The sequence below is a fragment of the Hyperolius riggenbachi genome, chromosome 7 (assembly GCF_040937935.1).
Source record: "Hyperolius riggenbachi isolate aHypRig1 chromosome 7, aHypRig1.pri, whole genome shotgun sequence".
Taxonomy (NCBI): Eukaryota; Metazoa; Chordata; class Amphibia; order Anura; family Hyperoliidae; genus Hyperolius; species Hyperolius riggenbachi.
The window spans coordinates 86,165,181-86,182,455 of NC_090652.1; the positions used below are offsets into that span (position 1 = coordinate 86,165,181).

At 44.4% G+C, this 17,275-nt stretch overlaps 1 protein-coding gene across 2 annotated transcripts in view; it reads left to right on the plus strand.

The window, feature by feature from the left end:
• RAB11FIP3 (RAB11 family interacting protein 3) overlaps positions 1-17,275 on the plus strand; it is a 154,331-nt gene that overhangs the window by 83,579 nt on the left and 53,477 nt on the right. For both annotated transcript variants that reach the window (XM_068244220.1, XM_068244221.1), the window contains exon 3: positions 5,549-5,637. In XM_068244220.1, the coding sequence (XP_068100321.1) occupies positions 5,549-5,637 (89 nt within the window). The remainder of the gene's footprint in view (positions 1-5,548; positions 5,638-17,275) is intronic.

Consider the following 17,275-nt stretch of genomic DNA (forward strand, 5'->3'; position numbering starts at 1 on the left):
CTTTTTGCGGCTAACTACCCCCCGTTATTAAAGTCACTGTCGGCACTGACGGACAGATGGTCCCATTCCCCCCTATCATGGTTAGGGAAGATTAATGCCATTAAAATGTCTTTTCTGCCCAAGCTCCTTTATTACTTCCGTACCCTCCCAGTCCAAGTCCCCAGCCACTATTTACGCATATTCCAGAACAGAATTATGGGATTTATATGGGGTCGCAAATGCCCTAGAGTTCGTAAAACAACTCTTTTCGCCCACAAATTCGACGGAGGTTTAGGGGTCCCACAGATCACGTCATACTATCGGGCAGCAACTATAGCCCATCTTACTCGGCTGTTCCAAACACAAGATACCCCCCTCTGGGTCTTCCTAGAAATACCGAACAGTGCTCCTTTGCTCCCTAGTACCCTCTTATGGCTCCCCCCGAAAGCAAGACCCCCCTCACTTAGCCCTCCCATGACCCATTGCCTCCAGGTATGGGACTCTATTCGCTATTCATCAAACCTTCAGTCTTCATTCTTACCATTGCTTCCAATGGTCAATAACCCCCTGTTCCCACCAGGCTGTGACGACCCAGTAGCATTCTCATGGTGGAGCTCGAAAGGCCTCTCCAATGTCACAAACTTCCTTACATCCAGGGGTATTCTTTCCTGGACAGATATACAAGAGAAATTCCAGGCCCCTCCCAGAGAACTCTTTCGTTATCTACAAATAAGTAATTGGGTTAAATCACTTATTCAGGACAAAGAACCTCCGTTCACTGTAACGCCCTATGAAAATATCTGTCTCCATCGCCCTAACACCAAAGGTTTAATTTCTACAATATATGGCCTTTTGACCCGCCCATCCCCCCCTGTAACACATCTATACACCTCCAGATGGGAAGCCGACCTCAACAGCCCTAAAGATAGAGAAGAGTGGCTGGATATCTGGAGCAGAGTCTCCAGCTGTTCCTGTAACTTACATATAGTTGAAGCTGCCTATAAGATTATGACCCGTTGATACCTAGTCCCCGCACGCATAGCCAAGGTATTCCCATCTGCAAACCCATATTGCTTCCGAGGCTGTAGAGTACCCGGTGACATGTTACACACTTGGTGGACCTGTCCACGACTCACACGTTTCTGGTGCCAAGTATATAAGTTACTTTCCTCCCTCTTTCGTCAGCCCATAGCTAGAGACCCCTGGCAAGCTTTATTACATGGGAAAATAGGATCCCTTACCTCAACGCAAAATAAATTAGCCTCAGTAGTACTCTCTGCAGCTACCATGACAATTGCACGAAATTGGAAAAAGCCCTCGGTCTCCATTACCGAAGTAAAATCTAGAATTAACTCAATTATGGTCAGCGAGAAGCTAACCAGTATCCTCAGAGATACCCACAAGAAGTTTGAGAGAATTTGGGATCCCTGGATCCGTCTAGAACATTCAAGTCTGGAATCTTCTTTCATCACAAGGCTGTGAGGTGGACCTTTCCTCTTGTCTTCTCTTCCTTCTCTCTTCCTCTTTCCTCTTCTTCTCTTTCTCTCTCCCCCTTCTTAGGGCTGGTTCAGACGGACGTTTGCAGAGCGTTTACAGCCAGCGTTCAGGGCTTGGTGTTAAACGCTCCCATTCAAGTGAATGGGAGCGTTTGTACCAAGCTTTCAAGCGCGTTTACACAAACGCGGCGTTTGGGTCCCGATTTTCTCTGGCGTTCAAGGAACCCCTGGAAGCTACATGTAGCTTCCAGGGGAGGTTAACCGCGACGGCTAATGTCCCCCTAGGGGAAGAAAAAATGCGACCGCATCCAAACGCACACGAACGCTGCTGAACGCGACGCCAGCAAACGCAACGCCTCCAAACGTCCGTCTGAACCAGCCCTTACCCAGATGAACCCCAAATGAAGCTAATTGATATAACCTTTCCTGGCCTGCTTGTCGATCGCAGGACGACGGGCACCCAGGATTGTAATTGAATGGCCCGCTACTTGTTTGGGCCCTCCCCCATCCCTTCGATTCTCTTTAGCAAGCCCCAGATAGCTGGACTATGTCCTCTGAGGGCTATTTGAAGTTTCCTGATGGTAGTGTTTAGATTTTAATGATACAAATGACTATCTAGCTGTACTACTGATCATTACCCCCATCCCCCCTGTTATGTAATGTTTATATGATGAGCATACCTGTTCAAGATATTCCTTTTGTTCCCTCTGTGCTGATATGTTATGCACTGTTCAAATTGTTTAAAACCTTAAAACTTCAATAAAACTTTGAAAACGAAACAATTGCATGTTTTCTCCTCCTCCTAAAAATAATTTTTATTTTTTGTAGGTATCCCACAGTTTTATTTTATAATTAAATCTACTTTTTAAGGTTTTACTGTTTCATTGTCACTTTTCAATGACACATCCATTGAAATATGCCAGAGCTAAAACCTTTGAACGTTTCATCCCTTTTTATCTCTTTCCTGCTTTCAGATTCATTTTCTGCTAGAAAAGTGTTACATTGTTGTAATTCCTGATCAGTGAGGGTTATTGTCCGACCCAGTCCTGACCCGGACAGAAACTGTCCCTTGCATTCTAAAATGTTTAACTCTTTCAGGCAGAGAAAGAAAAAATGAACACTGCATAGTTATTTAGTGCTTGGCACTGTACACACCCATGTCTATCTCATCATGTCACAAGTCACCTTGTGTATCATTTTAAGCACACTTTGTACCCTACCTGTCAGAACCTCTGTGTTATTGGGATAAATTATCACTGACTTTTTGCTTTGAATGTTGGTTGGTTATTGGTTTAGTTTAGGCGGGGGGGGTCTCTTGTTTTTTAGTTCTGTGCACAGACACATTCCTGTTGGAATGAATATAAAAATACAACTGAATATGCCAAATCCTGCTTGGATGATGTGCATTGTATTGCACTGAATGTTTATATACATTATTATGACAAGTATGTAATAAAATGAAGACATCCCACTCAGGCTGGGAACACTAAGCAGAAACACTAGCGTTACGGAAAACGCAGCGTTTTGCATGCAATGTTAGTCAATGGGCCGCATCAAAAACCGCAGATGTGTTTTGTATGCGTTTTATAATATGCGTTTTTAAAATCGCTGGTTTTGTTGCATGTTTTTAAAAAAGACGCATCAAAAATGCACATGATGAAAGTCAATGGTGAAGCAATGTCATGCGTTTTGTATGCATTTTTTTTTTAAGCAATGTTTTCTGATGCATTTCTGCTTCCTGTTGTCTTCCTAGTGATTTGCATAAAACACAATAGAAAAACGCATACAAAACGCATATGCATTTTGTATATGTAAACCGGAAATGCATTAAAAGGCACACAAAACGCAAAAAAAAAAATCGTGTGGAAACAAAAACACAAATGCATAGAAAACGCAATACAGACACATATGCATAAAAATGCAACGTTTCCCACACTGCTAAGGCCCGGTTCACATTAGCGTTTTTTACTGGAACGTAACCGGAACATGTAGTGTACAAACGGGACGGATGTGAATGGATCCAATGTTAACCTATGGATCCATTCACATGCGTCCGTTGGTATGGATACGTTCCGTGCGTTCCGATCCCCGGACCTAAAAATTGCTGCAGGCCCTAATTTTCTGGACCGTTCTGCTTACATAACGGATCCGGACAAAAATGCAGCAGTATTGGGGGCAACGGGAAACGGAACGTTTCTTCACACTAGCGAAGAAACGGACCGTTACACGGGGGATGGGGGCATGGGCCGGCGCGAATCTAGCGACGGAAGGGTGCAGCAGCTGGGCGGGTGTGCTAGGGAGGGTTTATACATACCTAATCTTCCATAGCAGCGGGCGGTAGAGGCTTCCGTCGTCTTCCTCGTTATGTGACTACATGATGCATCATGTGACTAGTCACATGACGCGCTGTGTAGTCACAGCGGAAGAAGAGGAACCCTCTACCGCCGGCTGCTGCAGAAGATTAGGTATGTATATGCTGAGTGAAAACGGATCCGATCAATCATTGATCAGATCCGTTTTCACTATGTGAACCGAGCCACAGACTGAGCCATCCGGATCCGGTGAAGCAGAGACCAGATCCGCTCACCGGATCCTTTTGGCTTATTTTGCAGATGTGAACCGGGCCTAAGTGTTTCGTACTTCTTGGACAGCACACCTGTCTTGCTTCAACGGCTGTGCCAGATCTAGCCTGTATGGCTGATACAGACTTAATGCAAGCAAAAAAGTAAAGATGACCAGCACTTGCTAATTCTTAAAAAGCAGGGTATTTATTCACAAAAAGAGTGAACAAAAAATAGCCATGACATCTGGACTCCCAGAATGTAACTATAGCTCTTGAGAGTAGATATAGCTCTTATCTGCAAACAGTAGCATGAGGACTTCCTCCAGAATAGGTTACGCCTCCATTGCAGCCCAATTCCAATCACAACGGACTGTCGCCGTTTCGAACTGATAAACCGCGCTTTGTCAAGTGAAAGCTTTCACTTGACAAAGAGCGGTTTATCAGTTCGAAGCGGCGACAGTCCGTTGTGATTGGAATTGGGCTGCAATGGAGGCGTAACCTATTCTGGAGGAAGTCCTCATGCTACTGTTTGCAGCTAAGAGCTATATCTACTATCAAGAGCTATAGTTACATTCTGGGAGTCCAGATGTCATGGCTATTTTTTGTTCACTCTTTTTGTGAATAAATACCCTGCTTTTTAAGAATTGGCAAGTGCTGGTCATCTTTACTTTTTAACCTGGCCTAAGCGTGCGCCCAGCCTCACTCTTGTGAAAGGAATGGGCATTCCATTTATAAGAAATATCAATTTTTGGAGTATTTTTAAAGATCAGCTGAAGTGAGAGGTATATGGAGGCTGCCATATTTATTTCTTTTTAAATAATACCAGTTAACCGGTTATCCTGCTGATCCTCTGAACACTTTCAGCCATAGACCCTGGACAGCAGATCAGGTGTTTCTGACGTTATTGTCAGATCAGACAAGAAAATCTGAATGGTTGTTTCTGGTGTGATTCAGACACTACTACAGCCAAATAGACCAGCAGGGCTGCCAGGCAACTGGTATTTAAAAGGAAATAAATATGGCAGCCACATTATTCTTCTCACTTCTGTTGTCCTTTAGGAAGTGCTTGAGTTGACTCCACCGTGTGCTGTTGTAGGTGAGTGCGACAGTGCTATGCATGTTCACTTCACAAGCAGCCATCGCTGGAGCGGATCCAGGATTTTGCAATGATGGTATCGCAGCCATTGGGAGTACTCCTGCTGATCCCATTGATCATTTGACTATTGGTCCCATTCTCTTGACTGAATGCTGTACACCGGAAGTGAGGCAGGGTGTGCCAGTGTCCCCGGCAGTCGGGACTCAGATGGTTGCTACTCTGGTGAATATAGTACGATCCCTAAACAACTCTGGTTGGAGTTCTTTCGGGTTTTTTTCAGTTTATTACCCCTTGTATATCCTGTGATTCTGTAAAGTCCATATAAATCTAAAATGCATGAGAGGTAAAATAAATAAAGGATATACTGCAAGTACTCATGGTGGTGATCTTTGCGTGTGTTATGTCTCTCTGCAGATCTGGACATGCAGCTGTATGACATGGGATACCCGTCGGAGGGGGAACCCGCCTGCTCTGTGGATTTCGATGACCTGGCAGCATTTGAGGTGCGTTATTATAGCTAATGAATGCATTCAAAGTGTTATAATGGTACTTGTGGATCTCTGACCTCTGTCTGTCAGACGAGACTTCCAGTGAATACGATTTAATCTCTGATTGGTGAATCATTACAGCGCTTGTTTCCAGCAGCTGTTTTATATTGTCTCTTATGCCGGCTTTCATGAGCACATACCGGTCAGCAACAATTTGATTGGCTGTTAATGAGCTTCTGCCATTTTGGATGGTGAACAGAACCGTGACATTCAGGAATAAACTGAATTTATAGCTACTGCATAATCCCAGTGTTCTTCATTGAGTTATATCTTCTTAATAACCTTAATAAGCTAATCAACCCGGAGCTTTTTAAAGTGGTTGTGTACTTATAACTAAACACACTTAAAATACCAAGGTAAGAGGGACATGGAAGCTGCCATATTTATTTCCTTTTAAACAATAGCAGTTGCCTGGCTGTCCCCCTGATCCTGTGCCTCTAATACTTTTAGCCATAGACCCTGAACAAGCATGCAGCAGATCAGGTACTTTGACGTAGCTGACTCAGGTTTTATTGGATTAGCCATATGCTTGTTGCAGGGTTTTGACTCAGACACTACTTATGCCAGAAGATCAACAGGACTGCATTGTTTAAAAGATAATAGATATGGCAGCCTCCAGATCCCTCTCACCTCGGGTTCCCTTAAAGCAGGAGGATCAGCCATACTATGCCAGGGGGAAAAACACATACAGTATAGAAGTAAATAAATACTTGATCTACTTACATAACACATGTATTGTACTGTCCACGTTTTGATTTCAGCAAATTTTGTATAGTAAATGAAGAGAATTCTGTTCCTGGTGGGGGCCATGTCTTTTGCCCACAGTTTGAGGCTAAATACTGATGTAATTTCTTACCCTTAGCTTTTTTTTCTTTTGTCCAATCGCTGAGTCACCTCAGCCTTGCTTGTAAACACAACTGAGCAGAGGATCATGTTTCAGCTAGGCAGGGAGATAAAGGGAAGAGCAGGAATATATTATAGATAAAAAGAACTCCCAGCATGCAACTGAATGGCAATGGCTATTAAAGGGCCAGTGCTCCTAAGGTATTTGATAACTCCAAATCATAACAGCAGAAAAGTTTTGAAAGTTTTGAATGCAGGATTAGCATCTTTATCACTTAATACACTCAGACCAGTTGCTGTTGAAATTTGATTTTTATGGTGACAATCCTGCTTTAAAAAGGAGGCTCTGTTCAATTATGCATTATACTTCTATTTAGGGATGGTCGATGAGATGCAAAAATCCTAGTTGTTGAATTTGTATGCTTATTATATGCAAATGTATGCAGCTTGAAAATGGACCAAGCAAATGTTGCAGTAGCATTTGATTGGTCCGTTTCCAGCCTTTTAAGCTGGATACATGTGTGATGAATGTCACCAGGCTGTGATTGGGACTCGAACCAGTTCCAACCAACTTCTGTAGTCTAGGTCTGCGCTTTGTTGTGATGGGGGGAAAATGATGTTTGGGGGGGGGGGCACTGTACACATTATAGATTCTCAGCTGAAGTGGCTGCCCCAGCTGAGACCCGTCATGTGTACGAAGCTTAAAGTTGCATAAAATTGCATGAAATCGGAGTTATGTGTCTCATTGACCACCTCTACTTCTATGACTAATTTTGCTTCTAGTCATTTACAGCCTTATCTGCTGCTTCCCTGCACAGTGTTTTCAGATGATGTCACCATTTGATATGAGTGATAATAATGTGTACAGAGTTGGTGAACCCAGAAGAAGCAGTGGGGAAAGTTTCAGACCAGTTACTCTAGCGGAGATCAGCACAGAGTGTAGCTTATTTACTGGCAGTGTAAGCAGCAGTGCTGACGTGCCTGTGTCTTAAAAGGGGTGTAAAATAGTGAATGCAAGGAAGCACACTCGGCAACAATTAAGTATACTACCAATTTAAATCAGAACTCTAGAGGCCATTTTTACATAAGCTTAGAGTATAAGCTTTTTTTCTATGAGGTCATTGCAGTGAGTTGGAGTTCCCCTTTGTGCTGAATGAGCTCTGCTGTGTAAGTGCCCCACCCCCTTCATAGAGGAAAAGGTTTTTATGCAGGAAACTTTAGCTTAGGGAGGTGTGAGCAGAATGTCAGATCAGTTTTTTTTTTTAAATGTACCGGAGGCAAACCCACAGGCTAAATGACATACTTGCCTAAGAAGAGAGAGAGAAGCCTCTGGAGCCTAGAGAGACTTTCCACCATGTCCCATTGCAGAGCATTGACCCCCCGAAGAATTCCGACAAGAGCTAGTCTGAATGAAGGTCGGGGCTGAGGTTCTCTTGATCGACGGATGGCTCTGTGCTACTGAGCAGGTGCAGCCATGCTCGTGCCTAAAAGAGGAGCACAGCCTGGATCTTCTGGACGGTCCCGGCGAGTGGGGGCATTGTTCAGGGTGGACATGGAACTCCTCTAGCGCAGTGGTTCTCAACCTGGGGTCTGTGGACCCCCTGGGAGTACGTTAGCACTTGTCAGGGGGTCCCCCCAGGGGCCGCAGACAAAATGGCTGACGTCACTGCAACAACTACAATTAAATCAGCATCGCCAGTTAAAAAATCCCGCTGCGCACGCTATGCTACATTGAATTTACATTCAAAGTACCAGGCACTCATGAAGGAGAGGAGCAGTAGCACTGTGATTGGCCGACAAAGCTGTGCCTACTATGTGTTATCTCTGCTCAAGTCCGCCCGCACCACCATCGTGGCCAATAGCGGCGCGCTATTAGTATACTGGTGGTTCTGGATTGGGCAATGGTCCTGTTTGCATAAAAGTGACAGGACCATTGCCCAATCCAGAACAGCCAGTATGCTAATAGCGTGCTGCTATTGGCTGCGATGGTGGTGACGGCGGGCTTAAGCAGAGAGAACACATAGTTGGCGCAGCTGTGACGGGCAGCTTTGTCGGCCAATCACAGTGCTACTGCTCATCTCCTGCATGAGCGCCTGGTACGGTACATTGAAAGGTAAATCCAATGTAGCATAGCATGCGCAGAGGGATTCTTTGTCGGCCAATCACAGTGCTACAGCTTATCTCCTGCATAAGCACCTGGTACTTTGAAAGGTAAATTCAATGGAGCATAACATGCACAGCGAGATTTTTGAACTGGCGCTGCTGAATTTAACTGGAGCTTGCTTGCTGAGTGTAGTCCCTATCTCATTTGTTAACCAGGGATTACCTGTATTTCGCTAGTACTTGGCTCCACCCACTTTGCACATCCTTTCTTCAGTAGGGGGTTCATTTGCTTAGGGATGACCCACAAAGGGGTACATGTGTTGAAAAGGTTGAGAACCACTGCTCTAGAGCCTAGGTTCTCAACGTGTGGTACGCGTATCCCAGGGGGTACTTCTGATGGTTCCAGGGGCTACTCAGGCTTGATATACTGAACCAAGCATAACACATTTAGAGTTTTATAAAATGATAAATCTTATTTAAAAAAACACCAAATTAGTGTTTTAGCTAATTTAAAGCAGTAGTAAATGGAAATTGTTTAGAACCAATTATCATTTAGTACGATTAAATATATATTTGTCAAGGGGTGCTTGTGATAATGTTTACTATGCTGGGGGTACTTGGCGAGTACAGGGTTTTAAAAGGGGTACAAACCAATAAAATGTTGAGAAACACTGATCTACAGGATCCAGAGCCTTCCCTCTTCTTCTGAAAGTTTATTCATTTATTTTCAATACTGGGCTGTTATTTGTTATATAGATTGTCTAATCACACCAGATACCATGCTAGCAAATAAGCCAAACGTCTGCTTTGCTGTGCTGTTTGTAGTCTCTGTTATAATTGTGTTGGCTTTGCTGCCCTCTGCTGGCCCAAAGTGGTAATTATCAAACAGGATCACCATGTTGAGAATATCAAGGAATATGCACAGGGAGCTGCCAGCATGCTCCTACCTAACCAGAACTAACTAATCTGTCCTAACCAAAACTAACTTGTGTTCTAACCAAAACTCATGTCCTAACGAAAACTAAGGCATTTGTCCTAATCAGAACTATTATCAAGCTTTATTTATAAAGCACTAACCTATTATGCAGCGCTGTACAATAGAGCAAAGATATCTGTCCTAACCAGAACTAACTCATTTGTCCTGACCAGTACTAAGGCATGTGTCCTAACCAGGATTACAGTAACTTCTATGTCTTTTTTTTTTTTTTTTCCTTCTTTTTACATTTCAAGCTTTATTGAAATCTAGAAATAAACGGGACAGACAAGTAGTAAGATTGAGAAATGTTTGACAAAAAAACATGCATAACGATAGTATCCATTGCAATCAAGAATACACAGTGGCCCCTTTTATACTTACTGTGTCGCGATACCATCCCCTGCTGTAAATGTCAATGAGACATGCTACACTGCCCTCTGTGCATCGCGGCGGGAGTGCTCCAGGCGCATCAGAAGTAACGCAGAACCTGCAGTGCATTACCCTGCGACTCCCGGAAGTCCTGTTATTTTTTTGTTCCTTCAGTTGCACCATAGGTATACCACACGGTGCAACTTTTCGGCTGCGGTGCAATTGTTCCAAATGGCACGGCAACCGCAGCACACTACTATAAAAGGAGCCTAATACAAACTGTTTTACTATTTTAAGAGGGCAAGTAATATCTCTCTTGTTGAAGTGTGAAAGGTATGTATTTCTATAACAGTAGTAACCTGAAACTATGTAAAGAGAGGGAAGAGGAAGGAATAATAGTATAAGCGCACATTAAATAGAAACCTATGGAAGGAATGAAGAAGGAACAGAGAACAGAAAAGGAAAAAGGTCACGTTGTGTTTGACAGAGCTTTATATTCATCAGTCTTTGAATATAACCACATTTTTGTATTTTGTTCGGTTTTCTCAATAGAAGTGAGTATGATTTCCTCCATGTCAGCAATTCAGTTCACCCTCTCCAACCTCTACCCAATGGTGGGGTCCTGTCCGACGTCCATAACATAGGGATGGTGGCTTTAGTAAAGGAATAAGGATAGAGCGCTTATATACTCCCACTAGAAAGTAGGGCAGGACCAGAAAACGTGAAAAACGTGAAATAAACTCCCTCCAGACTCCCCACTCCTCCAGCAATTATCATTCTACAATAAAAACTTGTGCAACATAGCTGGGGGTCTATACCAATGAGAGAGGATCTTATACCCCATTGCTTTTGTGTATGCATTAAGGGATCCTTTATGTAGCTTTTCTGTCCTGACCAGAACAAACACCTCTTAACGATCCAGAACTGGGGCATCTGTCCTGACCGGAACTGAGACATCTGTCCTGACCGGAACTGAGACATCTGTCCTGACCGGAACTGAGACATCTGTCCTGACCGGAACGGAGACATCTGTCCTGACCGGAACGGAGACATCTGTCCTCACCGGAACCGGGGCATCTGTCCTGACCGGAACCGGGGCATCTGTCCTGCCCGGAACCGGGGCATCTGACCGGAACGGAGACATCTGTCCTGACCGGAACGGAGACATCTGTCCTGACCGGAACGGAGACATCTGTCCTGACCGGAACGGAGACATCTGTCCTGACCGGAACGGAGACATCTGTCCTGACCGGAACGGAGACATCTGTCCTGACCGGAACGGAGACATCTGTCCTGACCGGAACGGAGACATCTGTCCTGACCGGAACGGAGACATCTGTCCTGACCGGAACGGAGACCTCTGTCCTGACCGGAACGGAGACATCTGTCCTGCCCGGAACCGGGGCATCTGTCCTGCCCGGAACCGGGGCATCTGTCCTGCCCGGAACCGGGGCATCTGTCCTGCCCGGAACCGGGGCATCTGTCCTGCCGGGAACCGGGGCTAAGGCTTCTGTCCCTTCCCGGGGCTAAGGCTTCTGTCCCTGCCCGGGGCTAAGGCTTCTGTCCCTGCCCGGGGCTAAGGCTTCTGTCCCTGCCCGGGGCTAAGGCTTCTGTCCCTGCCCGGGGCTAAGGCTTCTGTCCCTGCCCGGGGCTAAGGCTTCTGTCCCTGCCCGGGGCTAAGGCTTCTGTCCCTGCCCGGGGCTAAGGCTTCTGTCCCTGCCCAGTTCATATTGGCTGCTGCTTTTGTGCCACCCATCTGCTCTCCTGTCCAACAGTACTTCTGCTGCATTTGTCTTCATTTGTGTCATCCCTGTTGGTCCGCCATTCTTCTGGAGACCAGGAAGCAGAGGGCTTTCCTGTTGGTTTGTGAAGAGAAAAAAAACATTTTGCAAACCACCAGGAAGCCCTAACCCTATTGCATATCATTTGACGGTGTAAACACATCCTATTAATAACATAGGATGCATTTACCATCAATTTTGTGCGTTCCAGTAAATGCAGCATGTTTCTCAATGAGCCCTTTTCCACTGGCTGCGATCCGCTTCAAAGAGCAGAACGCAGCCGTTTTATCGTTCGTTGAACTGCAATTTACATGTAAATTGCGGGGCTCATGTCCCACTAGTGCACACCTTTTTTCCTCACACACAAACATCCGGCTTTGCAATTCTCACCACAATTACGCACGGCCCCCGATGGGTGTAAAATGCTGCTTGTGTACCGCAGTGTGACCGAGGGCGGTAGCAGTGGAAGAGCACCCTAAGGCATTGTCCATATCTGTCCTGACCACAACTAACGCATTCAACCTGCAGAAAAGCCAGCACAACGTTACAATCTGTTAGCTATTATAGGAAGACCAAGAGTTGAGTAATCAGGATCATTTACTGGGAACTGAAGAATTAATATGTTTTTCCTGTCCGCTTCTCTATTTCCACTATTTTTATACACTAGTGTATTGGGTGGTTGCAGTTCTTTTATATGGAATGTGTTGTGACTTGCCTGACAGAACTTCAGCCTTGTAGCACGTTGCATTAAAACGCACCTGTCATTGCTCAAATAACAATTTGTGGCTTAATGAGCTGCGATACTTGCCTACCAGTGTGCTGCCCTGAGGCTTGCATGTCTGTTTTCTGTGCACGCTTTTAGGCATGCATTTTCTGCACGCTGTGAGGGTTCACACTAAAATCTGTTGAAAATCTGTGTGCAGATGTGGGGCAGAAATACATCCCTCTCTAATCAGATGCGATCAGAGAGGAATCTATATGATCGAATCTGCTTCCCCATCTGCCAGTGTATGGGCATAACAGTACCTTGTGCTATTACGCATCTTAAAGGACACCCGAGGTGAAATTAAACTAATGAGATAAACAATTGTATCTATCCTTCTTCTGAAAATTACATTTTTAGTTGTCCCATTTTTTAAGTTTTTACTGTTAATGGCCTCTTCCCAATGACTCATTCAATGAAGTATGCCAGAGCCAAAATCTATGAACTATTGACCTTTTTTGATCTCTTTCCTGCTCTAGGAAGCTATTCATGACCAGGAAAGTGTTTATGGCTGCAATTCCTTATCAGTGAGGGTTACGCTATAGTCCAACCCTATCCCGACCCAGAAATACAAAAACTGTCACTTGCATACCTGGTTTTTAACTCTTTCAAGCAGAGAAAATAAAAAAGGAACACATCATAGTTATTTGTGTGCTTGGCACTATACATACACGTGTACCTCATTATGTCACTTGTCACCTCTGATGTTCTTTAAAGGCAACCTGAAGTAAGAGGGATATGGAGTCTGCTATATTTCCTTTTAAATAATACAATTTGCCTGGCAGTTCTGCCAATTCTGATTCTCCATTGACTTTTAATAGATATTTAATAGATGTTTGAACGCGTTTTCGCGCATTTACTTTCTTGGCCAAGGCTACTGTTCTCCTCTTTACGCGCTCCGTCATGTGCCGCACCATCATTCCTCCACTCCCTCCATAGCGACAGGCTAGAGACGCGTATGTACGCCCCTTGGGCTCCAAATTGTTACCCAAGGGATCAACTCCTGATCCCTGTGGGCGACAGTCCTTGTATGAGGCTTCGCCCCTCCTGGGCTGACTCTAGGACTGACATAGATTAAAATGAGATGCGGCTGCTGCAGTATATAGCTACCACACTGCTCACTGTATAAAAGGGTTAAGTAGACGCATGTGGACAGCCTGGTGCAGCCCCTAGTCAGAATGTGCTGGGTTCAGTCAGATCTAAGAAAGGCATTGCTGCCGTATAATCACCTGTGACAGCTGTAGATTTCACCCCGCATGTGTTTACTGCACAGGCGCATAGTTATGTTTGTAGGCCGACATTTCATGTGAGAACAGTAGTAATTTGTGCACTGAGACCTCATGCTGCGGTTATAGTTCCCGTTCAATAAGCAGGGTTGGAAAGGCAGCATTTATAGTATAAATAGTCAGCGTGTCAGGGCATTCATTCTGTCCTAATGGAGAGGTGCGGCCTACACACGCTATTTCTGGAAACTCAGCCCTCGCTACTAAATGTATATCAAATAATCCAGCAGGCCCACTCCTCCCGCATTCCTCCCGTCTACTGCCGGGAATGCAAAATACAGATATAATGTATTCACATCTCTAGACGTGTCTGTCGCTTGTTGCTAATGCAAAGTTGACGGGGAAGTGACACAGAAATTCAGATCTAATAGAGGAGGAGGATATCGCCATTCCGGGCACAAATGTTTCCCTAGAATCTAGTTTTGTTTGGTTTGTCTAGAGCAGTGTTTCTCAACATTTTATTGGTATGTACCCCTTTTAACACCCTGTACTGACGAAGTACCCCCTAGCATAGTAAACATTATCACAAGTACCCCTTGACAAATATATATTTAATCATAGTACATAATTGGTTCTAAACAATTTCCAAGCATTTAATATTGCTTTTAATTAGCTAAAGTACTAATTTGAAGTTGTTTATATCAGATTTGTAATTTTCTAAAACTCTAAATCTGTTATTCTTGGCTAAGTATATGAAGCCCAAGTACCCCCTGGAACCATCAGAAGTACCCCCTGGGGTACGCGTACCACACGTTGAGAACCTAGGCTCTAGAGCACAGGTGTCAAACTCAAGGCCCTCAGGCCGAATGCGGCCCTCCTCACCATTTTATGTGGCCCTCCTCACCATTTTATGTGGCCCTCTTCAAGAGCTTCAGATGTGCAGCATTGTAAGCAGTAAAAGAGCAATAGTACACAGCCTTCCATTCCAGAAAAACACATCGGTAACAATGCTTCTAGTTGAAACATTGCCAGTTTGAGCTGGGGTGCAGCAACAACCCACAAGACTCCCAGCAAAATGAACATAGGATCCCTCCTGGATCCCCCCCCCTTTTTTTTTTTGGCTTGTAAAACACACACACCTTCATATCTCTCCCCCCCCCCCTCCACTTTCCCCTCCCCACATTGCAGAGTGGTGCAGCGGAGCAGTGTAATATGTACCTATTCCAGTGCTGCATCAGGTCTCTTCTTTTCTTCCTGGCAGCCTCACCCTCTGAGCTTCCATACATCCAGCTTTCGATTATGTGACCTGCATACGGAGCCAGAGGTATGCAGCATAGAGCAAGTGGCTGCCAGTAGGATCAGAAGAGATCCAAAGCAGCACTAGAGAGAGCACTAGATACATATTTAACTGCTCCACTGTCCTACTCTGCAGAAGGGGGAGAAGGACCCCTCCCCCTCCTTCACGGTAGTAACACAACCTAGTTTGAGACTGTTCAATAAATGCCAGATCTTTAGAAACAATTTGGCCCTCGACATAGACTGTGTTTTAGGTTTTGGCCCCTTACTTCATGTCTGACACCCCTGGTCTAGAAGCTTCTAGATAAGCTTCTATAGAATTAATCCCTTTTAGGCCTGATACACTCCATGCAACTTCCCATCAGATTGATGGGTGGAATTGACAATTTCCTGCACATCAGATCTGCTTCTGATGGAAAATGAAATCGATTTTCAGATCATTACTGCACAAAATTGTTCCCTTGTCAGCTTGTCAGCACTAGCTCAGTAGTGTTTTTTAAAGGGGTTGTTAGGTGGGCTTTAAAGGGAACCTGAAGTGAGGGGAATACAGAGGCTGCCTTCTTCATTCTCTAATGAACAATGCCAGTTGCCTGGCTTCTGTACAGATGCTCTGCCTCTAATACTTTAAGTCCCTGACCCAGAATGAGCATGTATAGTGATCTTTGACTCTGGTCTAACTCCAGTAGCTGCTGCTTGTTGCAGGTGTGTGACACAAAACAGCTAGAAGCTCAGCGTGACAGCCAGGCAACTGGCAATGTTTGTTAAGTGATGGAGACGGCATCCTCCATATTCCTCGTGTTCCAGGTTCCCTTTAAAATACCTGATCAGGGGCCCAGAGATTGGCCACTTCCTGAACCGCCGACTATCTTGGCTTCAGGTTTCTCAGAAGGATGGTTTGTGCCCCACCTACTTTCAGCTTAAACAGCAGGATGAGGCAATCCAGATATTAGCAACAGCCCCGCCCCAAAAACCTGAAATAAAGCCCCTGTAGGCCTCATTTATTTATTATGGCGCTTACATTAACTTGGCACAGGCACAAGCTCACCAAAAATGCAGCAGGCGCAGCATATATGCCTTTGGGGAGAAATTGCATTGCAGTAGTAGAAACGGGGCGATCCAAGGGCTGCAAGGAGAGCTCTCCTCACTGTGTGCCACCCATTCTAGTCAGCCAGCTCCAGCAGTGTTCTCACCACAGTGATACTGGATAAACAGCCAAGAAAAAGAAGCCAAAACGTTGCACCAAGGGATAAATAATAGTCCTTTATTGTAATAAATTAATGGGACGTTCTAAAACAAGTTAAAGGGGGTGGAAATGGCTGTGAAAACAGGTGTTGCCATCACTAAATATGAAAGTAGCACGCAGGTAATGAAAGTAAGTATCAGCGAATCGGCTAATAAACAGATAATGAGTTTGTATATAATGTGTCCCGCTATCAGAGTGTGGAACAATAAGCAATACTGAAAAAACACACAGGACTGAGAAGAGCAAGGAGATGTAGTCCTAAATAAATAGCAAACCCTACAAGTCCCAATTCATGAGGTAGCAAAATTACTGTATGTAAACAATGAAACATGCATTCTAGCACAGTTGCAGCGTGCAGCAGCAAGCGAGATGAACTGTAGCCAAAATAACACAATAAAGGAAAATTGCTTATTTATTCTTCCAATATTCATTTATAAATTATTTAGTCAGTGTTTGCACATTGTTAAATAATAGGTTACAAGTACAGTACAAACCAATTCATATTAAAGAGAGATAGTTGGATCAGTTTTACAGTTTACAAAAACAGTTAACAACAATAAATAGTGAAAACACACACACACACGCACTCTCTCTCTCTCTCTCTCTCTCTCTCTCTCTCTCTCTCTCTCTCTCTCTCTCTCTCTCTTTCTCTCTTTCTCTCTTTCTCTCTTTCTCTCTCTCTCTCTCTCTCTCTCTCTCTCTCTCTCTCTCTTTCTTTCTTTCTTTCTTTCTTTCTCTCTCTCTCTCTCTCTCTCTCTCTCTCTCCCGTAGACAATACAAAATAGGGTCGTTAAGGCCTTGTTCACATCATAAATCGAAATCGCTGACGCCAGCGGTTTGCGATTTTGTGTGATTTTTTTTTTTTTATTAGCGCTCCCGACGCTTACCTGCGCGTTTTTTATAAAGTGCTTTTCTGTGCACTTTTGCAGAGCCATTCTGTTTTTCACTTCCTGATGTAAGTCAGGAAATTATCTCTTTCACTCGGAAATCAATTAA